General features: G+C 46.9%; 2 protein-coding genes and 1 long non-coding RNA gene across 3 annotated transcripts in view; 2 read left to right on the forward strand and 1 right to left on the reverse strand.

The window, feature by feature from the left end:
- The first annotated feature begins 5584 nt into the window (after positions 1-5584).
- On the forward strand, positions 5585-6866 carry LOC123603245. Its single transcript, XR_006714803.1, has 2 exons — positions 5585-6158; positions 6720-6866. It is a non-coding gene; the product is annotated as an uncharacterized LOC123603245 (long non-coding RNA).
- Positions 6867-11298, reverse strand: ERAL1 (Era like 12S mitochondrial rRNA chaperone 1). The gene is made up of 10 exons (XM_045487891.1): positions 10969-11298; positions 9543-9670; positions 9360-9437; positions 8917-8963; positions 8702-8763; positions 8420-8532; positions 8080-8328; positions 7786-7935; positions 7582-7662; positions 6867-7467 (listed from the first exon to the last, which is right to left on the reverse strand). The coding sequence occupies exons 1-10, from the start codon at positions 11249-11251 to the stop codon at positions 7345-7347; spliced, it is 1314 nt and encodes a 437-aa protein (XP_045343847.1). The 5' UTR covers positions 11252-11298; the 3' UTR covers positions 6867-7344.
- Positions 11299-17985: 6687 nt separating this feature from the next.
- The window catches only part of FAM222B (family with sequence similarity 222 member B), a 75261-nt gene continuing 66406 nt past the window's right edge, over positions 17986-26840 (forward strand). Inside the window, exon 1 of the mRNA XM_045487892.1 lies at positions 17986-18246. The gene's annotated coding sequence lies outside the window, so the exon portion shown is untranslated. The remainder of the gene's footprint in view (positions 18247-26840) is intronic.

The raw sequence follows: 26840 nt of genomic DNA on the forward strand, positions 1-26840 counted from the left end.
ACACCTAGCAGGTAGTGACGGGAGTCCAGGGTCTGACTAATCCAGAGCTAAGCTTTTCCCTTTTGGCTCTGAGCCCATCCTGGGCAGGTGGTCTGGAAGAAAAGCAACAGGTTCTCATTCAAGCCAAGGATGATGTGTGATTTCAGGGCCTGTGAGCTCCACGCAAAGGCCTGGCTCACAAGCTGTAGGAGTCAGAAGAAAGAGGATTATTGCTGGGTTGGACCTGCTGGGGAAGAGGCTTACAAAAGGGTTGCACGTGGGGGGCCTGGCTGGTAGAGCCAGTCGGTAGAGCGCTAGAGCATGTGACTCTTGATCCCGGGGTGGTGAGTTCAAGCCCCACACTGGGTGTCGAGTTTATTTAAAAATAAGTTAGGGGCGCCTGGGTGGCTCAGTCGGTTGAGCGTGCAACTTCAGCTCAGGTCACGATCTCGCGGTCCGTGAGTTCAAGCCCCGCGTCGGGCTCTGGGCTGATGGCTGACTGGGGGGGGCTTCCTACACGTTCTTTCACTGCATCTTCCCAAGGATCTTGTGACGTAGGAATTATTGTCATCCCCATTTTATTTTATTTTTAATGTTTATTTATTTTGGGGAGAGAGAGAAAGTGTGCGCCTGTGGGGGAGGGGCAGAGAGAGAGACCGATCTGAAGCAGGCTCTGCTCTGGCAGCAGAGAGCCTGATGCGGGGCTCAGATTCAAGAACTGTGAGGTCACGACCGGAGCGGAAGTGGGACGCTTAACCGACTGAGCCACCCAGGCGCCCCGGTCGTCCCCCATTTCAGAGATGAGGAGACCAAGACGCAGAGAGACGAAGCAAAATGCTCAGAAAGACATTACTGGTAAGTGGCAAAACTCAGGTCTGATTCCGTTGCCTTTGAAAACTCAAAAAGGCCCCACAGACACACGCACAAAATCAACCTCATTTGTAGCAAGTTAGTGCACAGAGCGCAGAGTCTGGAGACTAGAGAGTAGTTGTAGTCCTGCCTCATCTCCCAATTTACTGTATCACTCAGGCCTGGGCGGCTCAGTTGGTTAAGTGTCTGGCTCAGGTCACGATCCCAGGGTGGTGGGATCGAGCCCCTCATCCGTCTCTGTGCTAAGCATGGAGCCTGCTTAAGATTCTCTCTCTCTCCCTTTCTTTCCCTCTGCTCTTCTCCACTCCCTCACGCTCTAAAATAAAATAATACAAAATAAAATCTTAAAAACAAATAAAATTGGGGGCACCTGGGTGGCTCCGTCAGGTGAGAGTCTGACTTTGGTTCAGGTCATGATCTCACGGTTTTTGTGAGTTCAAGCCCCGCATAGAGGTCTCTGCGGTCAAAGCAGAGCCTGCTTCCGATCATCTGTCTCCCTCTCTCTCTGCCCCTCACCCATGTTGTCTCTCTCTCTCTCTCTCTCAAAAAATAAATGTTAAAAAAAATTTGGGTGCCTGGATGGCTCAGTCGGTTAAGCATCCGACTCTTGATTTGGGCTCAGGTCATGATCTCATGGTTCCTCAGTTCGAGCCCTGCATCGGTCCCCTCGCTGATAGTGTGGAGCCTGCTTGGGATTCTCTCTCTCTGCACCTTCCCCTGCTCATGTTCTCTCCCTCTCTCAAAATAAATAAACTTAGGAAAAAAGTAATTTTACTAGCTGAATCTATTTTTTTAAGTATGCGTGCTGTGTATCTCTGTGTGTATATGTCTCTGTATATGTGGGCGTTACATACGTGTGCTGTGCACATGTGTGTCTGCATGTCTGTGGGTTTCTGCTGCTGCCTTCCTGTTTTTCCTAGGGTCATGGGTTCCCAGATGCTGAGAGGTAGAGGAACCCTGAGGCTTTGGGGGTGATTTTCTCCCCTTCTCTGGGCCTCAGTTTCCTCTCCTACAGAAATGGATTACTTGAATTCCATGATTTTGAAGGATTCTTGCAGATCTGACCCTCCTTAACTTTGTTATTCACCATATGGTCTAAGGACTTCATCCAGAGAAGGTCAGGATAAAAAAGTCAAGGGCTTGACGCTACTGTGGCAGGGACTGGAATTAGACAGGAGAAGGCAAAGTTCCCAGACCAGTCCACATTGGCCTCAGGAAAGTCATGCTTCTTGATCTGAAGCAAAAGCTCTTAGAATGCAAGACCACGTCCAAGGACCTGGATTGTGCCCTCCATCGCCATGCTGGCCAGGAAAGGGGCAGCGTCTCCATGTGACTTGCAGAAAGGAGACAGAGGGATGGAAGGGCAGCCATCCAGGAGACAGCTCTGGGCGGGCAGTGTCCTCAGGTCCTACTGTGGCCCCTGCAGCCTCCTGATAAGCAGAGGCCTCCACCCTGATAGCCCCGAGTCTGCTTATCAGGGTCCCCAGCCTACCCCACCCAGGCTCAGACTCTGTTCCAGCCCACACCCTGATGACAGCACCCTCCACCCCAGCCAGGGCCACAGCCACAGGATCTCTGGTTGGCTGAGATATCTCTCTTTTCTACCTCCAGGACCCTGGTTTCTGCCCATGTTCACCCTTGGTCTTGGGTTCACCCTTGATGGCTTGGGACTAAGCAGGGACTAGGCAGAAGCCTAAGCAATGAGTGGCATAAATCTTGGCCTTGGTGCGTGAAGCCTTGTTGTCTGTGGGGTCTCCGAGTAGAGGTGGCGTGGCAGCAGGAGTCACAGGACAGGAAAGGGGGCAAGGAGCAGACATAGCGATAATTTCTCACCTGGACAGAGTGCCTGGGTCTGTAAAGGTTCTTCAGCCATATTTCTCAATTCTTACAACTCGGGGAGCTGTGTGTTGCCACCAGAGTCCAGGGAAGTGGCACTTTGCCTCTAGTTATGCAGCTAGTGAGTGCGACAGAGGAAAGAAGGAGGGAAGGAACCGGACGCTGGCTGCACAGGTGCTAGGTCAGATCTGGGAGTTTGAGATGAGCACTCACAGCATCCTTGTAACCACCATGTGAGATAGGTGTGGCCCGCTCCCATTTTACACGTGTAGGAACTAAGCTGAGAGCACTCTGTCCAGAGTCACAGAGCTGGATGCAGTGGACTTGGGACTGTCACTCAGGGCCTGTTCTTTCTTTTCAAATTTATTTATTAGAGAGAGAGAGAGACAGAGACTCCACTGTCAGCGTGGAGTCCAACTCGGTACTCAGACCCATGAACCATGAGATTATGACCTGAGCCAAAGCCAAGAGCCAGATGCTTAACCAACTGAGCCACTCAGGCGCCCCTGGGCCTGTTATTTTTAAACCTGGGCTCTCTCAAGGGCCTCAAGCAGCTTTTAAGAATATTCTATGAGGGCCACCTGGCTGGCTCAGTCAGTAGTGTGTGTGATCTTGGGGTTGTAAGTTCGAGCCCCATGCTGGGTGTAGAAATTACTTAAAAATAATAAAATTGAAATTAAAAATTAAAAAAGAATGTTCCGGGGCGCCTGGGTGGCTCAGTCGGTTGGGCGTCCGACTTCGGCTCAGGTCATGATCTCGCGGTCCATGAGTTCGAGCCCCGCATCAGGCTCTGGGCTGACAGCTCAGAGCCTGGAGCCTGTTTCGGATTCTGTGTCTCCCTCTCTCTCTGACCCTCCCCTGCTCATGCTTTGTCTCTCTCTGTCTCAAAAATAAATAAAACGTTAAAAAAATTTTTTTTAAAAGAATGTTCCACGAACTTTCAGATGTTCACCCACCCCTGTTGTTGCTCATCACTTGCAGCCTTCGGTGAGCCCCCGTGGGGAGGAGGTGAGATGGGAACTAGCTTCTTTGAGTCCCTCCTGGGGGCAGCACTAGCCTCATGCTAAGTGCTTTGCCAGTGGCTAGTCACCCAGCTCACAGCTCGGGACTGAGGACCGTGATTATTGCTGTGGACAGAACACGAAGGGTCTGACAGAGAAGTCTCGCCTGGGAGTTACAGCTTTGTCTGCCGGTCTCCCCAGGCCAAAGTTTCTCTCCTCCCCCACATCACGCTGAGCTTAGCTCCATGTCAGACATTTGACACGCATGTTTATTTATTAGCCACTGCTCCGTGGTGGAGATACGTTGGCGAACAAACCAGGCTCTCATGATTATTTGCTAAAGTGTATAATCACACAAATAAATGAGCCCATAACAGGGAGAGTTAACTAGCCAGGGAAGGCTTCCCTGCAGAGGTGATACTTACAGATGAAGAGGGAATAGGAGTTAGACAAGAAAGGAGGGAAGGTTAGGCCAAACAGGGAAGAGCAGGGGGCCTGGCTGCCTCCGTCGGTGGAGCAGGCAACTCTTGATTTTGGGGCTGTAAGTTCGAGTCCCATGGTAGGTATAGAGGTTACTTTAAAAAAAAATAAAATATTGGGGCACCTGGGTGGCTCAGTCGGTTAAGTGTCTGACTCTTGATCTTGGCTCAGGTTAACATCTCACGGTTCGTGAGATCGAGCCCCATGTCGGGCTCCATGCTGATCGCATGGAGCCTGCTTGGGATTCTCTCTCTCTCTCTCTCTCTCTCTCTCTCTGCCCATCCCCCCCGAAGATAAACTTAAAAAAAATATTTTTTGGGGGAGAAAGAGAGTGAGAGAGAGCGCATGAGCAGGGGAGGGGCAGAGAGAGGGGGACAGAGGATTGGAAGCAGGGTCTGCACTGACAGACTGACAGCAGCAAGCCTGATGTGGGACTCAAACTCATGAATGACAAGATCACGACTTGAGCAGAAGTTGGACGCTCAACCAACTGAGCTACCCAGGCACCCCTAAAAAAATCTTAAAAAAAAACCCAAAACAAAATAAAACAAAAAAACAGAGGGAAGAGCACGTGCCAACATTCTGCGACAGCAGGAAGCACACCTCCAAGGAACTAAAGGGTTTGGTCTCTCCTCCCACACCTCATCCTGGCCGCATCTGCCCCTGCAGAGGAGGGTATAACTGCCTCCCAGCATACAGACCAGACTGTCTAGGATGGGGGCTAGGGGGGAGCAGAGAAGCAGATATGTCCTCCAGTATGGGGTCTAAAATAACAGAGTCCTGCTTGAGGGAAGGGTCTACTCCAGGAGTCTCGCCTTCCCCAGAGGCAAGAGAACCGAATACTGCCAGGCTCTCACTGAGTCTTGAGCTCTCAACAGGCCCCTACCCATTCTCTCTCTTTTTGAAAAAATTTTTTTTAAGTTTATTTATTAAAAAAATTTTTTTTAATGTTTATTTATTTTTGTGGAAGAGAGAGAGACAGAGCACAAGCAGGGAAGGGGCAGAGAGGGAGACACAGAATCCGAAGCAGGCTCCAGGCTCTGAGCTGTCAGCACAGAGCCCGACGTGGGGCTCGAACCCATGAACTGTGAGATCATGACTTGAGCTGAAGTTGGATGCTCAAACGACTGAACCACCCAGGCGCCCCTGAGTTTATTGATTTTGAGAGAGACACAGTGAGCGGGGAAGGGGCAGAGAGAGAGAGGGGGACAACAGATCTGAAGCAGGCTCTGAGATGACAGCAGAGAGCCAAACTCGGGGCTCGAACTTGAGAACTTCAAGATCGTGACCTGAGCCGAAGTCAGATGCTCAACCTACTGAACCACCCAGGCGCCCAGGCCTCTACCCATTCTCATGCTGGCTCTCAGAAGAGCTTGGAATTCACCTGCCCTCAAATCACCAGCAGAGTCCCACCCCGGCCCCCGGCCCCACACCCAGGAAAGCTTGCCATGGCAGAGGTGGGCAAGAGGTCTGACTGCCTAAGTCTAGTCTCGTTGGGCTCCACATAAATATAGGCAGGGGCCCGGGAACTGAAATTTAAGCCAGAGCTTTTCCCAAGAATTCAGAGATCCAGCTGTCAGGACCCTCCCTGCTTTACAGAGGTTCAACTAACATTCCCACTACCACCACTGCTGCTGCCACTGCCATGGTCAACAACAGCCTCCACCAGGGATGGGGGGGAGGGGGAGGTCTGTTCTCCCTCTGCCCAGGCCCAGCAGATAGATGACCAACTTCATTGGGGATAGGAGCGAAGCGCAGACCCTAACCTTAGCAAGGATACTAGAAAGGGCCTAATAGGGAGAGGGGATAGAGACCCTTGTTCCAAGGGGTCCAGCAGGGAAAGGGTTAAGAGGAGGGGCTCTCTAGAACCCGGGAAAGTGCCCCACCCAGGGGAGGGGCCAGTGGATTAAAAAGCAAGCAGTTTGAGTGGAGAGGCAAGGACAGGGCCTCCCTACCTCTAAAGGCCTCCGCAGTCTGCAGTTCCAGCTCCAGGTAAGTGCCCTCTCCTGGGCCTGTCTGCTTGTTGGTGTGACCACAGGGAAGCTTCTGCCTCATTACATCATCTCTGGTTTATTTAATTCTGGTGCTGGGTCCCCGAGGAGATCTCAACAGACCTGAGCTTTACAGGGTTCTCCAGGCCAGTCCCCTTGTCTATGCAACTTGGGCCGCCCTTGACCACAGTATCAAGGGGTTGCTGGCTCAGGAGCTACGGACCAGGGAGGGGGAGATCTGGGTGTCTAGCACTGGCCTATCCTGCTCTGCCCTCGGCCCCTGGCTCTCCCTGCCACAGTCCCCTGTGCCTGCTGCAGGATCCTGGCTGGGATATCATCATATACTGTAAGTTTGTGATGAGATACTACAGTATAGATGATGTACTAGTCCGGGTACCCCCAGCTCTGGAGCCAGACGAGGAGGGCAGGGGATGCTGCAAACCCACGGGGCTCGCCGCTCAGCCTATCACAGCCTGCTGACCGCCAAGACACTTGGGAATGGCGAGGAAACCGTTACCATTACTGAGTTTAGTAATGGTAACGGTTCTCTTGCTGCACCCAGAAAACGTGCCAAGAAGAGAGCTCAGGACCCCGGAGCGGAACACTGGAACACTGGAAGGGAGGGAGACTCCAGCTCAGACAACGGGGTGGGGGTGAAGGAACGGGTTTTCTCTTTCTTATTCTAAAGAAATAAAGATGAGAACCAGTATGCTTGTCTTTCAACTTTATTGGAATTTGAGACTAGGGAGAGGGATGGGGCGAGGCACTATCTCACTTAAGACCCATAAGTCCTTACACATGGTTTCAAGGTAGAGGAACTGAGGGGATAAGAAAAAAAAAAAAAAACAAAAACAAAAACCTCTCTGCTAACAAGTGGCACCTGAGAGAGAAACTCTGGGTTCATTGCCAGCTGGAAGCAGTGTGGTATTGTTCCCACCAAAGAACCAACTTCTAGACCTAAGCAGCGGAGGCCCGAGGCAGAGGAACTACCTGAGAACTGAGCTAAGGTCGGTTCCATCCTTCAACGGGAAAAATGGCCAGGCAGGGGCTGTGCAGACTCAAGCAAGGTCAAGTTAGTCAGGAAGTGTCCATGCCCCTTACCAGTCCCTGCAGGGTCTGAGCAGGAACCATTCTGGTCAGTGGCTCCTGCCAGCAGCTTTGATGCCTTGGGAGAGGCAGCAGAGTGGTCACTTGAGAAGCTTCACAGAGAGGCGGAGCCGAACATCGCAGAGGAAGATGTCCATGAGGTCGCGGCCCACCTCCTGTGCAATCTGGGAGATCAAGTGCCCCTTTGGACCAATGAGGATCTTCTGAGGGTGGAGCAAAAGAGAGGGCCATGAGGCTGCTCTCGGGGCTCTAAGTGCTAGAGGAGAACCCCTGCTTAATAGACCCCTAGTCCCTTCTCCAAGCTTAACCCAGCTTACCACATGAGATTCTTTGGGCACCAGAAGCTTCTGTTCGATCACCAGCTCCCCGCTTGGCCCTTCCTCCCACACCACTGTCCTCTGCACAGGGAGATACCATGATTAGTCAGACAGGCCTATACCCCTACCTCTCTGGGCCCCAGATAGCCTATTCTGGGTATGTGGCTGGTGAAGAGCCCCTAGACCCCTTCATTGTGTCTGCACCTGCTGCACATTGTAGGGTATCTCCTGGGGCAGGTGCTCTAGTAGCTTCTCTCGGATGGTGTTGGCACAGATCTCCTCAGGTGTCTGGCTGGTGAGGACTCCGCTGTGGAACTCCCAGGGTCCTGGCCGGGCCTGTGCCAGGAGGTATTGCTGTGGGTACAGAGAGGGTACGTGGGGCAGCTCAGTCCCAACCAAGACTTTCCTACCTACTCACTCTTACTTCCGGGAGGAACTGTGAGGCTTGTCTTCATATGGTGGAAATCAAAGGACAGGCTATGGCCAAGGCCAACTGACCTTTAGTATTTTCACATCTTCCTGGCTTAGGGCAGACAACATGAAGATCTCCTGGAAGTGGGGCCAGCCAATCTTCTGAGGGCCTCCCACAGACTGTGTGTTTGGGCCCTTAGCTGCGGGGCCCGGGCAATGAGTGCCGGCCTGTGAGCGAACAGCCTCCCTCATCTTGAGCTTCTTGCCATTGACCACACCTTCAGTGAGGGCTGCTGTGAGCTCCAGGAGAATGGACTTCTGCTTCAGGCAATCTACCTGGGCATGGGGGATGGGCAGAGAGTGGGGAGGTAGTGAGATGGGCACCTGGGAGGAAAGTAGACCCCTCCTTCAGGTAGGTGGTGCTCACCTTGTTCATGACAAGGATGCTAGGGACTTGGGAGAACTGGGTCAGGCACTGGAGCACTTGGGGGCTGAGCTGGTTCCGAGTCCACTTGTCTGAGACGTCCACAAGAACCACAACTGGAAGTTGGCAGGGTGGGGAGGAGGACAAAGATATGACCACTCTTTCTTCACCCCCCAAAAAGATCCATGATATGGGCTCTGGCCAACCCCCATCCCCCAAACTACCAGGAATGAGAGAGGCCATGACCATGTAAATTGGGGTTCAGATTCCCATCATGAGTCTAACCCATATCAGCAGATTCCATGCTCTTCCACGGATCTTCCAACAAAGAAAGCTCCAGATGGTGCCTGAGGGACAAACATAGGTCAGGAAGGGTTTTATGACTGATGTACTCCTGATGAGGAAGAGGGTATAAGGGGGTTTTCCAGTCCCTATGACAGAATCTCCCCGCCCTCTCCTCAACACCTTTCCCTCTACATACCCATTTCCACAGCTATTACCTTTTCTGTTTAACAGGGCTGATGAGACCAGGTGTGTCAAGTAGAATCTAAAATCAGGAAAGAGAGATGCCCAGCCCCCCAGATGGAACACTTATGACTGGTGAGCAAGAGAAAGGCCATCCTTGATGTCAGGAGCCTGCCCCCACTCTTGGCCAAGCTGACTTTAGATTTTCACCCTCCAGCTTTGTTTTGGTTCTAGATGGGATCCAAGAGAAAGATGATGACTGTGAATATGTGGAAGATTAGAAAGGAGTGAAGAGGGAATGAGATCTTTCTGACTAGATGCCAGAGGTGGAAGGTAGAGAGAGAACTACATGAGGCCTAATGGCCCTTCCCTCAGAGAAATGAATCTAAGCATCATTTTCTTCATGTCTAACTGTAAGGGGGACCCTCTTAGGTTTACCCTCTGTCCTATTTGCTGGACTCCCCTTGCAGGTACCCACCACCTGAGCTTCCTTCTCTGTGATGATCCCCAGAGCTTGGCAACGAGTGGTGTGCACCTTCTTGGAGACAGGGAACACCTGCCAGAAACAAAGAAGTCCCAAGTGAAATCCCAGATCCCTCTAGAACAATCCATAAACAGAAAAGAAGTGAGAGATGAAAAGGGGGTTAAAGATTGAGCATACTTTTCGGCCCAGCAGCTGGTTGGAGAGTGTTGACTTCCCTGCATTCGGAGCACCCAGGAGGACCACTCGTAGGACCCGGGGGTTCTCGGGCATATCAGGACGATGGACCAAGAGGAGATCCTGTTCATCTGGGGGGGGGGGGGGTTGGAGGGGAGTGAGAGGTAATGCAATATGGATCCTGTCAGGTACTCAGTCCTACCCACCCACAGAGGAAGTAAGGAATATAAGATTAGTGTACCATGTTGAAGCTGAGACCTGGCTTTGAGATTTAGTTTGCCCGTTAATTTGTTTATGTAATTTTATTAAGTTCTCTAATTTCTCTAAGCCCCTTAGTTTTCTCACATGTAAAATGGAGATAATATTAAACAACACCTACTTATAACCTTCTTTTGATGGGGCACCTGGGTGGCTCAGTCAGTTAAGAGCCCAACTCTTGGTTTCAGCTCATGATCTCACAGTTCGTGAGTTCAAGCCCTGTCAGGCTCTACATTGACAGTGCAAAGCCTGCTTGGGATTCTTTCTCTCTCTTTTCTCTGTCCCTCCCCTGCTTGCTCTCTCAAAATAAATAAACATTAAATAAACATTAAAAAAAAAGAAACCAACTTTGGGGCACCTGGGTGGCTGTCAGTTAAGCATCTGACTCTTGATTTTGGCTCAGGACATGATCTGTGAGTTCAAGTTCAGCATCGGGCTCTGCACGGACGGCATGGAGCCTGCTTAGGTTTCTGTCTCCCTCTTTCTCAAAATAAATAAATAAACTTAAAAAAAAAATAACCTTCTTTTGGCAATTGTGTAAAAACAATCAGCACAATGCCTGGCACTTAATATTCAATTACTGTGTGGAACTGTACTGCAGTTGTGCCTGGTAAATCTATGTACATGTATGAAAGTACATCTAGATCAGATAAAGCGAGAAATCCCTCCAGCTCTGACAGTCTCACCTTATTAAGGGTGTTATGAAGGCTCTGCAAGCTTTCTCAGTATTTCTAAGTAGGAGTCCCTTATGCATTACAATTACCAGTTTTTGTATCCAGACTCCCCACCAGACTGTAGTCTATGCTACTTGAAGATCAGAGAGTGCTGTTTCCTGGGTGTAACTCAGTCTCTTGACAAGTAGATGGGCACTAATCGGATCGAGTTTGCTTCCCAAATCCGGGCAGAGAGCCACAATTGTGCTTTTCCCATGGCCCTTCAATCTCCTGCTTTTTGTAAGCGTCTCTGATTGTGATCCTCTGGCTCCAAAAGTTTTAGAACCTGGTATTTCTCTCCTGTGAGATCCTTCACGGCTCGCCTCTCTTTGGGGACCTCGAGATCATCGTTTTCCATAATATAAGACCAAAGATGATATCCCCAGAGAGTTTCCCTGACCCGGAACTTTAAATGCTAAAACTGTGACAGTCCGGGACAAGCTACCTGGGCCCTTTACCTCTGTGTATGGACACGGCGGGAGGATGAGAAGTCAGCGAACTGTCTGGCTGAGAGAGTCCGAGGAAGCGGTCCAAGGCTGAGCTCTGGCCATGACGGCGAGAGGCGGAGGCCAGACGGGGACCAGAGAAGGCGGCGCCCGCGAAACAAGACACGCACCTCCGCTGACAGTCCAAGAGCGAGGAGAGGCCGGTCACCCACCCCCTCGCGGCGTCTGGGCCCAACTGCCGGACCCCTAACACCGCCCGAAAGAACATAGCAGCGCGCCGCCCGGGAGCAGCCATTACAGCCGCAAGGCACTACGGGAACTGGCCAGAAACGCACCTAAGAGTGAATAGAGCAGTGGAAAAGCGAGCACGAGAGAGCTAGATTGGCCCAGAGAGCGGAGACGCACGGGATGCTGGAGGTGGGATGAAGGAGAAACTGCTTTGGAGACTGACCGAGGCTAAGGAAAATCTGTATTTAGAGTTTGTGTAAACATGATGATTGTTTTGGACTCCTATACACAGCCTGCTTTCTTCTTCTCCTGCCAAAGTGTTGTAAAAGGTTCTTCTAGCCCTGCCTCCTGGGCGACTACATCTCCCATGAGGCCTAGAGGCAGAAATCGTTCTCTTAGCACAAAACTTATCGCGGCTGGAGAAACTGACGCATCTAAGGAGGAAAGGTCGTGGAAGCCGGAGCGGGTGCTGTTCCGCTGTCCCCCTAAGGGCCTTTTTAGTTTTCTCTAGCCTCAGGCTTGCAGGATCCTCTCCCAGTGCCACCCCTGGCTTGGTCTAGCGGTCGGCAGCGGCCTTCACTGCCACCCAAGCAGTAGTCAGTCCGCAGGTCTGTGTTTCCGAGGAGCAGCAGACGCGGTTTCCCTTCTGTAAACCTCCATAACCATCTCATCTCAGAGACCATTCCTTTCTGGAGAAAAAAGAGGGTCTGTAAAGGGAGAAGCTGTTTAGTCACCTACAATTCCCCAGATTGACTCAGCGGCCTGCAAAACTTGGTATATCTTAGCTGTTTGTGGCCTTAAGCCTTATTCATCCTTTGAAGCCTCTGGATTCAACTCTTGAAATTGAAGAGAGAGAGGGAGACAGAGATGTTGGCGGGGATTGGGGGAATGGGGATTTACTCAGCATATGCTATGTACAGGCCATGTCCAGGTGCTGGGGATACATGAATGAAGAAAATGGACAAAAGCTTCTTATCACAGGATTTGTGTCCTGGGGACTGTGGTGGGAGGGTGGTGAGGGAGAGAGAGAGAGACATTTGTTAGTAACCTGACAGGAACTGTTTAGTATCGTGGTCTGGGTGAAAACCTAAATAGAGTGTATTTAAGAGAGAATGAGAGGTGGGGGCCCCTGGCTGGCTTAGTAAGTAGAGTGTGTGGCTTTTGGTATCAGGCTTGTGAGTTTGAACCCCAGGTTGGGTTGGGCCAGAGTTTTATTTATTTTTTTAATGTTTATTTATTTACTATTTTTGAGAGAGAGAGAGTGTGTGTGAGCAAGATTGGGGGAAGGGTAAAGAGGGGTGGGGAGCGAGAATCCTAAGCAGGCTCCATGTTGTCCGTGCAGAGCCTGATGCGGTGCTCGAACTCACAAATTGTGAGATCATGACCTAAGCTGAAATCAAGCTTCCCGATAGTTAACGGATGCTTAACTGACTGAGCCACCCAGGCACCCCAGGCTGTAGAGCTTTAAAAAAAAAGATATAAGATCTTTCTGAGGGAGCAGAGCAAAAGGGAATGGTAATAGAAAGGGGGGAGAGAGAAGCGGAGTTAAAGGCTTTTCTTTTTTTTTTTTAAACAATTTTTTTTTTTTTTTTAACATTTGTTCATTTTTGAGAGACAGAGCATGAGCAGGGAGGGAGCAGAGAGAGAGGGAGACACAGAATCCGAAGCAGGCTCCAGGCTCTGAGCTGTCAGCACAGAGCCCAACTGCCTGCCTGCCTGCCTGCCCCTGTAGGGCTCGAGTCCACAAACCGAATCCACAAACCGTGAGATCATGACCTGAGGGGAACTCAGATGCTTAACGGACTGAGCCACCCAGGCACCCCTAAGGCTTTTCTTTTTTAAGATCAGAGATTTTTTGTTTGCTCATGGCATTGACAAGGTAGAGAGGAGAAAATTGATGATATAAGACAGAAAAGAGAGGATTGTTGGGAGGATGGTGGAAACCAAATGACCGGGCTGCTCTTTTGGGAATGGCAGTGGAGTGTCCAGAGAAGCCCTGAGTGACACAGGATTGACAGAGACTGGGCAGCCAAAAGCACTGATGGTTTGCAACTGGCGCCAGGCTCCAGCTTTCAGGCTGCCTGCTCTGTTAGTGGAAGAAATAACCTTTCTGGAACACGATATTCTGGATGTTCTTTGGGCACCCATATGCCCAAAGAACAAAATATCACTAAATATAGGACAGCTGGCAATCAAAAAAATATGAATATTCTTTCATCAACAATAAGGTGAAATGCCATTTCAACTGTCATTAGGGTGAAGGGCAACTTCAGGTTAAGCAGTGGTTGAAGAGTTTAATTAAATAAATGCAAAATCACCCAAAGAACACATACTAAGTACTACAGCACTGGCAACAGATAACACCTTGAAAGAATCCCTGGGCTATCATGAAAACATAGAGGAAATATGTCAGTCAAAGTGCCTTATTAATTCTCTTCTTTCCCAGAGATTTTCCCTCAAAGGATATTGCAGGGGAATTTTGTATTTTGTGAGATTAGGAGAGAGGTTAATCAGATGAAACAGACTGCCTAGGTTCATATGTCAGCTTGCCACTTATTAGCTGTATGAATTGGGACAAGTTATTTCAACTCTCCAAGCATCAGTTTCATCATCTGTACGATGAAGAAAATAATAACAAACACATCTTCCTAATATGTGTTCATTTGAGTCTAGGATTTGGAACAATGTAGGATTTAGAAAAGTGTAGGCTCTCAATAAATGTCTTTATCTTAAGGCTAATTGTTTTACGTCTTCTGGCACCTTGTTACATGAATTATTCTCTTTTCTATATAGTACAGTTCCTCTCTGTACTATATTCCTCTCATCAGCATTTAAAATTTTTTTAATGTTTATTTTTATTTTTGAGACAGAGAGAGACAGAGCATGAGCAGGGAAGGGGCAGAGAGAGAAGGAGACACAGAATCTGAAGCAGGCTCCAGGCTCTGAGCTGTCAGCAGAGAGCCAGACGCAGGGCTTGAACTTATCAACTGCAACATCATGACTTGAGCCAAACAAAGTCAGACGCTCAACCGACTGAGCCACCCAGGTGCCACTCCTCTCATCAGCATTTATTTTTAAAATGCTTAATCTCGGGGCGCCTGGGTGGCTCAGTCGGTTAAGCGTCCGACTTCAGCTCAGGTCACGATCTCGCGGTCCGCGAGTTCGAGCCCCGCGTCGGGCTCTGGGCTGATGGCTCAGAGCCTGGAGCCTGCTTCCGATTCTGTGTCTCCCTCTCTCTCTGCCCCTCCTCGGTTCATGCTGTGTCTCTCTCTGTCTCAAAAATAAATAAACGTTAAAAAAATTAAAAAAAATAAATAAACATTAAAATGCTTAATCTCAAAATAAATAAGTAAAAATAAAATAAAATGCTTAATCTCAGGTGCCTGAATGGCTCAGTTAGTTGAGCATCTGACTTTGGCTCAGGTCATGATCTCATGGTTCATGAGTTTGAGCCCTGCATCAGGCTCTGCGCTGATGACAGCAGGAGCCTGCTTGGAATATTCTCTCTCTCTCTCTCTCTCTCTCTCTCTCTCTCTCTCTCAGAATATTCTCTCTCTCTCTCTCTCCCTCTCTCTCTCTCCGCCCCTCCCCTGCTCGCACTCTTTTTCTCTCTCAAAAGCAAATAAACATTTAAAAATGCCTAATCTCTTCCATTTGAAAAGCAAAAACCCCAAACTCCCCCGATCTGGAAGTCCTTTTCTAACTAGGTGTCATTGTATGTTTCTCACTAAGATAATACAGTGAAGATGGTGGAAAGACACAGATGGATTTTAGAGATTTAAGGAGATAGCAATTGAAGGATGTGATTAAAACCCCTCAATGGCTTCCTATTACAACTAGATTCATCCAATGTCCTTGCATACATTGAGCCCTGCTTCTACTCTCAAGGCTGCCAGCACATTAGCTTTCTTTCCATCTTTTGAATATACCGAGCTCATTTCTGCCTCAGGGCCTTTATATCTGCTACTCCTGCCTTCTCTCTGTTCTTCTAGATTTGGCTTCTGCCCCCTATTGAGGTCTCAACTTAAATGTCACCTCCTCATAGTATTTATCACTACCTGCAAGGATCCTATTTCAAAGCCTGAAATGCTCTATGAGCCTCATTAAGAGTCTTCACAGTCTCACCAACCTCTCATGGCCCCAATCTGCACAAGTCACTCCTTTGCTTCACTGCCCTCAGAATAAAGTACAAACTAACTTGGCTGTAACTGACTTTGCTGATCTCATCTCTCACTTTCTCTCTTTTAAAGTTTATTTTTTTAGTAATCCCTACACCCATCGTGGAGCTTGAACTCACAACCCTTAGAGCAAGAGCTACACACTCTTCCAACTGAGCCAGCCAAGTGCCTCCACCAGTCTCGTCTCTTGTCGTTCTCTTTTTCAGCTCAACTGAAAAATTTCCAGTCCCCCAATTGCCTGGTAGTCTTTCTCACTTCCAGGTCTCCCCAGAGGCTGTTCCTTCCATGACTGGTTAAATTGTCTCTTAGGACCCTTTTTTCCCCCTCCTGTGATAAGGCAGTTTATAATAGAGTGATTGAGCACAAAGATTGTATTTCTGGGTTTGATTCTCAGGTCCATTATTTACTGTGTGCCCCAGGGCAATGCCCCAAGGCAGGTAACTTCTCTCTTCTTCAGTTTCCTCATCTATAAACTGGGGATAATCATAGTACCCTCATAGGGTTGTTGTGATGATTAAAAGAATTCACATGTATAAAGGACTCGGAACAGTGCTTGGCACATAGTAAATGTTATTCAAGTATTTGATGTTTTTATTATATGTCCCCTACTAGACTCTAAGCTCTATGAGGACAAAGATTCCAGCAGGAGACTGACTGTGGTGATAGAGTTAGGAAAGTCCAGTTCCCAGAAGATTCAGGGTCAGCTTTGGCCTTCTTTTTAGTATTCCATTCATCAGAACATAGAACATAGAACATCAATTCTTCCTCTTCTCTGGCTCTGCAATTCCCCCATGGTGCCAAACGTGCTCATTCCAAAGGGTAATATTTTTGCAAGTAATGACAACTATTCTAAGTTAGGAGCTAGCCTCTGGAATTAGTCCTGGGCCCCACCACCCTACTCTTGTCACCAGTTACATTTTACTGTATGTATGTCGAGAGATGGGAGGCAGTTCATGCATGAGGCATGCACTTTTGTGTAGATCTGCTTTTCTAGGGACGGATTATGCTAATCTATATACTTTTCCCACAGCAACATATAGGTATGTACGTAAAAGTTACATGCATCTGATGAGAAAAAAATCCTCAAACTCCTAGGTGCGAGAGCGAGTAACCTCATTTCTTAGTGACTTGAGCATTCCATTATATGCATTTTAAATTAGTAATCTGTAATTAGAAATATTAGTGACACTCCAGTTTCAGCATTCTCAAACTTTACTCTAGGGCCTATTCATGCTTCTTTCCAAAGAAGGAAAAAATTTCCTTAGTCTTAGATTAGGACTTTAAATATTCATATCAGATCCTGGGATCAGGAGTAGCTTTTCTTTCTCCAGAAGTACAGAGAATTTAACGCCTTTCACAGAAAGAATGGAACTGCTTTCCTCCTCCTCCCCCCTTCTCTTCCTTGATTTTTTTTTTTTTTTTTTTTTTTTTTGCCTGACATTATATCTTGGTCCCTATCTCTGCAAACTCTGGGCTATAGAGGTAAGACTGGGCTAGAGGTGGGATGAGGGTCATGGTGATAAGGAGAGAGTTTAGTTCTGTATCTCCTCTTCCCTTCTACTGCAGTGCATTGCCCTCATCTGTCAAATCTGTATTGCTGAATTTCCAAGACTCAACTGAGCCTAGTATTTTTTTTTTCTTTTTAGGTTTGCTTATTTGTTTTGAGAGAGAGAGAGAGAGAGAGCGAGAGCAGCAGAGGGCCAGAGAGAGAATCCCAAGCAAGCTGTCAGCAAGGAGCCCGCGCTGGGCTCGAACTCATGAATAGTGAGATCATGACCACAGCTGAGATCAAGAGTCCAACGCTTAAGGACTGAGCCCCCCAGGCGCCCCTAACCTAGTTTCTTGTTCCACTATGCCAAGGCAGCCCAGTGGTCTAGGGGCTGATGGTTGGGTCTCCATGGGCTAAAGGTCTAGTTTTTGTTTACCAGTTTGCAAAAGGTCCAGGCTCTGTAGTGAGAGCTGTAAAGTAAGAAACTATAGGCCTGCAAGTTCCTCGATGGCACATATGAGATGCCCAGAACATTTCTGTCCAATAAACAGTATGCCCTTGATAAACAGACTGAACTTTGCAATGTCCCAAAGAAATTTAAGTGCCGCCTTGACAAGATCCCCAGGGGCTTCTGAGCACCTCCTGGCCAGTAGTGTATTCTGGGATGTCAAAATTACCTCTTACACAATTACCTCCAATGTATTCTAGATGTGATCGTCTTTTTTTTTTTCAATGTTTATTTATTTTTGGGACAGAGAGAGACAGAGCATGAACGGGGGAGGGGCAGAGAGAGAGGGAGACACAGAATCGGAAACAGGCTCCAGGCTCTGAGCCATCAGCCTAGAGCCCGACGCGGGGCTCGAACTCACGGACCGCGAGATCGTGACCTGGCTGAAGTCGGACGCTTAACTGACTGCGCCACCCAGGCGCCCCGTGATCGTCTTTTTGAAAGAGATCCAAGTTCATTATCAGTCACCTCAGAGCACCTGCATTCGGGCCTTTAAGTGCAAGTAGGATCCAGAATCCTGGAAGTGTCATTAAGTCTATGATCGACGTCCAAGCGTTTAGTAACCCTAGGCAAGGTAACCCAGAGGCCTTGGACCTAAGGGCGGCCATCGAAGCCTGAAAGCCTAATCAGTCCTCGAGGCCAGCGGCCATGTCCACCTGAGACTCAGGGGTGCAAAGCATCAGGCACTGAAGAAGACGCCTCGGCTCCGGCTACGCATGCGCGGGCGTCCATAGAGGGCCCCGGTAATCCAGGCTGCGCATGCGCAAGAGCGGCTCCCGGCTAGTCCCGACGGCGGCGGCGGCTACTGAGGGGCCGGGGCGTGGAGTAGCGGTGGCGGCGGCGGGCAGCAACGGAGCAGCCATGAGGGCCGGGCCCAGTCACCGACAGTGAGTGATGGTGGAAGAGGGGTGGGCGGCCGGAGAGAAGAGGGGTGGCTTGGTGGACGGATACCTCGACTTGGTGGGGGGGGGGGGGGGTGGGCTCTGCCTGTCGGAGGCGAAGGGGCGTGGGGGAGGGACAGTTTGAGGTGATGATGGGAGAATTTGGGGCATAGGTGGCCGGATCGCCAGCGCCAGGGCTGGACCGCTTGGCGGAGGGAAGGAGGTGAGTGCGGCAGAGTGAAGGAGCCCACGGCAGGGGCAGTGTCCCGCGCTTCCCCGTTTGTCATCGTCCCTTCCCCCAGGAGCTTTCGGTCGCCTCTCCCTTTCCGCTTCTTTCAGAGAATGGTCGCGGGGGGAGGGTGGTGGAGGATGAAAGCCTTGCTGGAGCTGAAGAAGCTAACTCTGATCCAGGCATCGAAGGCCGGTCGCTTAGAGTCATGGGCTTTTCTGGGCGGAGGATGGGAGTCAGGAGCCCTCTGTTTAAAGCTGGGAGGGGTCTAGGGAAGAAAGCTAGGGGCTTAGAGTCTGACAGGTTCGAAACCACGTCCACCATTGATAAAGCTGATAGATAACCTTGGGCAGGTCCTACTTAACCTTTCTGAACCTCTGAAAGATGTAGTGCTTCGGTGGGCTATTGCAAGCATCAATGTACGTGATTGAAATTGTGTATGAAAATTGTAAATTGTAGGTACTATACCGATGGTACTATTGTCACCAACAATATTACTGGATTTTAGACCTTACCGTTATTAGTAGAGTGATTGATTTCTTTGTCAAGGCGAAGCATATTGTTTGTAAAACCTCAATAGGCACATATGTGCGTTTTACGTAGGCACAGTAGATCATGTGCAAAAATACCAGTTTGTGATGTGACTAATTAGCCATCAGACTTGTGTAGGAAAAATACCATACTCTTGGGCATTTTTACAAATGGTGTGTAGCTCCTTACTCAAAAGGAAGAAATAAGAGAATGGAGGGCCAATCTGTTAAATGCTTTGTGAACATAGCTCACTCAGGTTCCTTGTCTTGTATGTAACACAATTGGTACTAATGTGCTGTATTATGAGTCGAGAAAACTAGTTTGAGACAAGCTGGGAGGGCTGCACAAAGAGGGGTGTGCAAATACAATTTGCTATTTTTAAATTGTATAAAAGTTTTCTTTTGCGAGGGAGTCTCTGGTTGCCCCAAGGGCCCTGTCTCTGTTTTGGAGGTCAGATAAGCATATAGCAGCTTTGCAGTTCCACTTTTTGTTACGCTGCCTGTGGAACCTCCAGGGTGGAGTGTCTCTGAGAGAAAGACAGAAGCAGCTGTCCAAGAGGTGGCTGGTTCTTTTCTGAGAGGCTGAAGGAGCACTCCTGAGGCTTTGTTGTTGTTCTTGTTGTTATTTAGGGTAGACAAAGCAGAGGACAGAGTTGAACTGTGTGCTTCTAGAGAGAGAAAATGGCTTTCTAGCCACAGCTTTTGAAAGAGGTGAAACTTCTTTCAAAAGGACAGAATGAGATGGATGCTTCAGCTTTGCTGGCCCTAAAGATGAAGAGCTTGAAATAGCGAGGCCTTTTGGAAATTAGTGAGTGATTTGTCTTTCATCTGAGCAAAGGTAGGGAGTGGCTGTACTAGGTCCTTGAAGATTCACAGATAAGAACAGTGAATTATTTTATAGGAATGGGGGAAATGAACCCTAGTTGTCTTTAACTTCTCCATCTGGTAAAACGTGTTTTACCTCTTTTTCTTGGAAATATACAGTGATATATCATTTTTAATTTTTTGCTCTAGTTCCTTGGCTCTCCCAATAACTGCCCATAACCCCAATTGTTCTTTTTTTTTTTTTTTAATTTTTTAATGTTTATTTTTTTATTACATTTATTTATTTTTGAGAGACATAGAGCACAAGTGGGCGAGGGGCAGAGAGAGAAGGAGACACAAAATCTGAAGCAGGCTCCAGGCTCCGAGCTGTCGGTACGGAGCCCTATGTGGGGCTCGAATCCATGGACTGTGAGATCATAACCTGAGCCAAAGTTGGACACTTAACTCACTGAGCCACCCAGGTGCCTCCAACGATTGTTCTTTTTTAGAGGATAGTTTTGAAAGAAAGCGCTTGTTACTGTTGTCATAGGGCATTTACAGAATACAAATTTATTTTGTCTTTGGTCACCAGATGGAACCTGAAGTAGAGGTATAAAAGTAGAGCTGGCTTAGTTGTCCTATTTTATTTTAATAATTGGACATTTATTTTTAATTTTGTAATGTGTTTTTCCCTCTACTGAAAATTTCCATTGTTTCAAATGAGTCCCTAATGCCATTCATGTCATGTTAAAATGATAGAGGCTTGTTCAGTTGTGATGAGAATTTCCTGTCCTCTCTATTCTTTTTCCTATTTGTGGTTATTTTTATGTGGTAGATGACTTACCAAATGGAGAGTCTTCCCTTGGGAGAGACAGCGTGGTCAGTGCCTTGATTACCTGTTGTGGGAACAGTCTGTCTAAAGTGGGGATGTAAGGACTACTCATGAATCTCTGACACAGCAAGGGCTAAGAAAAAAAAAAAGGAATTAAAGGTTACTAGCTCATTTTTATTATGATAAAATGAGTAATTTTTTAAAAAGTATCTTCTGCCTCAGAGGAAAACTTTTTTTTTTTTTAAGTTTATTTATTTGTGTGTGTTGCGGGGTGGGGGGGGGGGGTGGTGGTGGGGAGAGGGAGTCCCAAGCAGGCAGCACAGAGCCAGATGCAGGACTTGAACCCACGAACCTGAGATCATGACCTGAGCCAAAATCAGGAGTCAGACGCCCAACCGACTGAGCCACCCAGCTGCCCTCAGGGAAAACATTTTAAAACAGTCTACTTAAAGACAACATTATGGTGTTAAAAAAATAATAAAAAATAAAAACAAAATTATGTGTTTTTACCTTTTTTTCTTTGAATATTTGCTTATGAACAGAACCTTTGTTCCTTTAGAACCCTTTGGATCTTGCCACCCATTCCTTAACTGAAGTCTTTTGTGATCTTTTCACAGCTGCTAATAATTGAGTACAAAGGTTTTTGTTGTTTATGTTTTTGTTTTTTGTCCTTTGTTTGGTTCTTGATAGAGCGCTAAAAACTTTAAAAAAGGGCTATATGGGAAGATGTTGAAAAGTAAAAGAGAAGAGCAGATTTAACTTAGTGCATTTGTAGGTTGTTCTGATGTTTGGAGGGTAAAGGATTCAAGAATGGATATATGATTCAGAGTAGCCTCCAGAGGCCAGGTTTTGCTTACCTGTGTTTAGCACAGTACATAGTTGGCCTGGAGTAATTGCTTGTTAAATATTTGCTGAATGGAAAAATGATAAACAATATAAAACATAATCAGCAAAGATGAGTTCAGATCTTCTGGAACTTTGTGTATCTTTGAATGAGCTTCCCTGTGTTTCTTTACCTCAGTTTCTTCATCTATAATAACTGTACTTCCTGCACAGGTTGTTGTGAGGGTTAAATGTGCTTAATACATGTAAAATGTTTGGGGCGCCTGGGTGGCGCAGTCGGTTAAGCGTCCGACTTCAGCCAGGTCACGATCTCGCGGTCCGTGAGTTCGAGCCCCGCGTCCGGCTCTGGGCTGATGGCTCGGAGCCTGGAGCCTGCTTCCGATTCTGTGTCTCCCTCTCTCTCTGCCCCTCCCCCGTTCATGCTCTGTCTCTCTCTGTCCCAAAAATAAATAAACGTTGGAAAAAAAAAATACATGTAAAATGTTTACAGTACTACTTAATACTTAGCAAATGCTAAATAAATAACTATCCAACTAGTGTTTGTTGGATGCACCCTCTTTTTGTGCTCAAATCTATGCTGGTCAAAGATGTTTGTCATATAGCCCCGACCCTCTCAGTTCACAGTTTGGCCTAGGAAACAGATGTGTATACAAAGTAATTATTATAGAATGTAATACTTTATTTCATCAGCTCTGTGTTGCTAATGATTGTAAGGCTCACAATTACTTTACATGCAAGGAAGAAAGAAGAAATGTTAAGAAAGACTGGCATGCTATCAGTTGTAAGATATATCTTATTTTCAGAGAAATGTGGAGGGGAAAGTATGTCTTACAATTGATGAAATACATTAAGCGCTCTCCTAGAGGGAGGTACAACTTGTGAGAGTTGATGGATGGCTGGGTACAGGTATTGTCAGTAAAGACCCTTTGCATAACATGCATGATACACCCTCATAGATGGACGAGGAAGATAGGGCATTACAAGCAGACAGTAAAGTCTGAAAATGTGAAGGGGAGGGCATTATTGATGTGTACCACCATATCAGGACAAGCAGGAGAAGGAAATGAGCTAAGTATTTGGCAGAGTAACATTGTATAATGCAGCAGAGCAGGACAGGAAGCTTGGAACATTTTCAGAAAAGACATGAGCCTCATTCTTGAATTTCAACTCCTAAAATGTAATAGCAACTCCAAAAAGATGATACTAATATAATAAAGTGGAAAGTGAGAGGAGTGTGAGAAGCAAAGTGGCCAGGGGAAGGGTTGAAGCTTCACAGCTGACCAGAGTGGGGATAAGTGTGAAGTCACTGTGCTCATGGTGAGAGGTGAATGCTTTCTCAGCAGAGAAGTGTTTAGTATCTATTTCTGTCTTTTCACTGCCTATCAAGGTCTTGGTTATGTCCCTTTTAGAGCTTTGTAACTTAGAGTGAAAGGAAGTACAATTCAAGTGGAAAAATGCTCAATTTTCTTTATGAAAAATGCATTTATTTTTATTTTATTATTTATTTATTAAAATTTTTTTTAATGTTTATTTATTTTTGACAGAGAGAGAGAGAGAGAGAGAGAGAGAGAGAGAGAGCTTGAGTGGGGGAGGGGCAGAGAGAGAGGGAGACACAGAATCCGAAGCAGGCTCCAGGCTCTGAGCTGTCAGCACGGAACCTAATGTGGGGCTCGAACTCACAAACTATGAGATCATGACCTGAGCCGAAGTCGGACGCTCAACTGACTGAGCCACCCAGGCGCCCCTATTATTTATTTATTTTTAAGTATCATTTATTTAATCTCTGCTCCCAACATGGAGCTTGAACTCATGACCCTGAGATCAAGAGTCTCATGCTCTTCCAACTGAGTCAGCCAGGTACCCCTAAAAATCCATTTACTACAAGGAGGATAATAAATTACCAGAATTAAAGTTCAGTTATCAAATGATGGCTTAGTATTATAGCACTGGATTGTACTGTTTCATGGGAAAATATAGGTCATTTAAGGAGGGATTTAAAAGACTCAGTTACTAATTTTCTTTTTTTTAAATTTTTTAAGTTTATTATTATTTTTTTAGCATTTATTTATTTTTGAGAGACACAGCGTGAGCGGGGTTGGGGCAGAGAGAGGGAGACACAGAATCTGAAGCAAGCTTCAGGGTCCAAGCTGTCAGCACAGAACCCGACATAGGACTTGAATCCACGAACTGTGAGATCGTGACCTGAGCCGAAGTCAGACACTTAACCAGCTGAGCCACCCAGGTGCCCCAAGACTCAGTTACTAATTTTCTGGCAACCAGCCCTGAAGCTAGTGGGAGAAAGTATGAAAAACTAGAAGTAGCATAAGCACAAATTTGTCTAGTGTTTTTTCTTTTCATCAGTAAACCAAAGCTAGGTTTGACTTTTAAGCTTTTTGGTCTCTGGTCTCATTAGAAAATGAGTTGGTCCTTTCAGCAATCAGTCAGCAGACATTTAAGTGCCTATTATGTGTTAGGAATTGTGCTAGGCACTGAAATTAAAATATGAATGACATAATCTTTGTAAGGAGTGTACTTTTATTTTTTTAGCTTTTTTAATTTAGAGAGAGTGTGTTTCCATGCAAGTTGGGGAGAGGGGGAGGGGTTGAGAGAGAATTTTTTTTTTGTTAAGAATTTTTAAGTTTATTTTGAAAGAGTGAAAGATCGGGGGAGGGGCAGAGAGAGGGAGGGAGGGAATCCCAAGCAGGCTCCATACTGTCAGTATGGAGCCCGATGTGGGGCTCAGACTCAGGAACCATGAGATCATGACCTCAGCCGAGGTCAAGAGTCAGACAGCTTAACTGACTGGGCCACCCACGTGCCCCAGGAAAGAGAGAATCTTAAGCAGGCTGCATGCTTAGCGCGGAGCTGGACGCAGGGCTGGATCCCATGATCCTGGGATCATGACCTGAGCCAGAATCAAGAGTTGGATGCTCAACTGACTGAGCCACCCATGTGCCCCTGAACTTTTTTTTTTTTTTTAAAGTTTATTTATGTATTTTGAGAGAGAGAGGGAGGGAGAGAATCCCAAGCAGGCTCCAGGCTGTCAGCACAGAGCCAGATGCAGGGCTCCAACTCACTAACCGTGAGATCATGACCTGAGCTGAAACCGAGTCAGATGCTTAACTGACTGAGCCACCCAGGTGCATTCTTTTATTTTATTTTATTTTTATTTATTTTTTTAAGTAGCCTCTATGCTCATCACTGATCATGGGGTTTGAACTCATGATGCCAAGATTGAGTTGCATGCGAGACAGGCACCCCTAAAGAATGCACATTTAAAAAAAAGATTTCATTTAATTTGTTTATGTATTTATTTAAAGTTTATTTTTTTAGTAATCTCTATACCCAACCTGGGGCTCAAACTCACAACCCTGAGATCAAGAGTTGCATGCTTTACCAACTAAACCATCCAGGTGCCCCAAGAGTACACATTTTGTTTTTTTAATATTATTTTTGAGAGAGAGAGAGGGAGAGAGTGCGTACATGTGTGTGCACATGGGAAGGGACAGATAGAGAAGGAGACATAGAATCCAACACAGGGTCCAGACTCTGAGCCGTCAGCACAGAGTCCGACGGCCTCGAACCCTGAACAGCAAGATGATGACATGAGCCGAAGTGGATGCTTAACCGACTGAGCTATCCAGGCACCCCAAGAATGCACATTTTAATTGGAGACTAACACAAATAATTATGAATTAGTACAGTAAGTGCAATCGTAGAGATCTGTACTAAGTGCTATGGGAGCACAGGTTCTGTGTGGTGGGGTGAGGGGAAGGTTGGACAAAGCTTGCTAGAGAAAGAGTCAGTTGGGTCTTAAAGGATGAATATAATTTGGCTATCTCAACAAAAAAAGATTGGAGAGGGTAGTGTTTCAAATACAGAGAACAGCTTGCACAAGGGTAGAGAGTATATGAGTATGGACCTGTGGGCCAGTGGTTTAATGTGGCTAGATCATGGGGCATGAGGAAGAAATGGAAGGAAGTGAGGTGAAAGATGAGTTGGAGCCCAGTTGTAGATGGCCTTGGTGAGGGGTCTGAATTTTACTTTGTAAGATAAAATGCCAGGGAGTCATGGGAGAGTTTTGTTTGTTTGTTTGTTTGTTTAAGTCATAGGAGAGTTTTGAGTCAGGTAAGGAACAAGTTTGGATCACTGTTTAAGAAAAGTGACACTGTTGGCAGTATGGAAGTTAGATTTTTTTTTTTTAATGTTTATTCATTTTTGAAAGACAGAGAGAAACAGAGCACAAGCAGGGGTGGGGTGGTGAGAAAGGGGGACACAGAATCTAAAGCAGGCTCCAGGCTCTGAGCTGTCAGCACCAGAGCCCGACGTGGGGCTCGAACTCATGAACTGCGAGATCATGACCTGAACCGAAGTCGGTTGCTCAACCGACTGAAGCCACCCAGGCGCCCCTGGAAGTTAGATTTTAAAGTGTGAAATTGGCTACGGCTGGGGGGGGGGGGGTCGACTAGTTGGTTATGAGACATTTGTGTGATGATCATTTGAGAGAGATTGAAGATCTCAGTTACAGTGGTAATGGTGGAATTGTAGACAGGTTAACGAGCTTTTTAGGAGAATCACCAGGAGGGTCTTATTGACTTTATGTTGAGGAGTGGGTAAGGGGGAAGGAGTTGTCAAAGGTGGATTTGAAATTGCTTGCTTGGGCAAGTGGATGGTGATATTATTAACCAAGGTAGGGAATACAGGAGTGAGAGGGTGTTACATTTGAGGGACAATGATTTTGGTATATTAGATTTGAGGTGTCAGGAAAATCTAGGAGCAAATGTCCAATAAGCTTCTGGATATTGGGTCTTGAGTTTAGTAGAAAAGTTTAGAATGGAGATGCAGATCTAGAAATCATTAGGGTATAAGTGATAGTTAAAGTCAGCGTAATTACTCTGTGAGTCTGAGTTCTAGTTGCTTTATTTGTTGTTTATTCACATCATCTGGAGGGATTGGTTTTATAATAATGTGGCACCAAGTACCTTCTTGATAGTAGTTCATGCAGTGCTAAATCTTTTCCTTATTTTCCCATTATTTATTTATTTATTGAAAAAAAACTTTAAGGTTATTTATTTATTTTGAAAGAGAGTGAACCAGCAGGGGAGGGGCAGAGAAGGAGGGGGACAGAGGATCGGAAGCAGGCTCTGTGCTGACAGCAGAGAGCCCGATGTGGGGCTCAAACTCAGGAACCATGAGATCATGACCTGAGCTGAAATTGGATGCTTAATCGACTGAGCCACCAGGGTGCCCTATTTTTCCATTTTTTAAAGAAGTTTTTATTTAAGTAATCTCTTTGACCAACACAAGGCTCGAGCTCATGACCACGACGAGATCAAGAGTTGCATGTTCTACTGGCTGAGCC

Source organism: Leopardus geoffroyi, chromosome E1 (assembly GCF_018350155.1).
Source record: "Leopardus geoffroyi isolate Oge1 chromosome E1, O.geoffroyi_Oge1_pat1.0, whole genome shotgun sequence".
Classification (NCBI taxonomy): domain Eukaryota; kingdom Metazoa; phylum Chordata; class Mammalia; order Carnivora; family Felidae; genus Leopardus; species Leopardus geoffroyi.

Bases quoted from the DNA above. Each gene is read 5' to 3' on its own strand.
- ERAL1 (XM_045487891.1), bottom strand. From the start codon at position 11,251: ATGGCTGCTCCCGGGCGGCGCGCTGCTATGTTCTTTCGGGCGGTGTTA. The intron at 8,764-8,916 runs GTAATAGCTGTG...TTTGTCCCTCAG, and splicing joins AGCCCTGTTAAACAGAAAAG to GCACCATCTGGAGCTTTCTT. The intron at 8,533-8,701 runs GTTAGACTCATG...GCCAACTTCCAG, and splicing joins CATGGAATCTGCTGATATGG to TTGTGGTTCTTGTGGACGTC.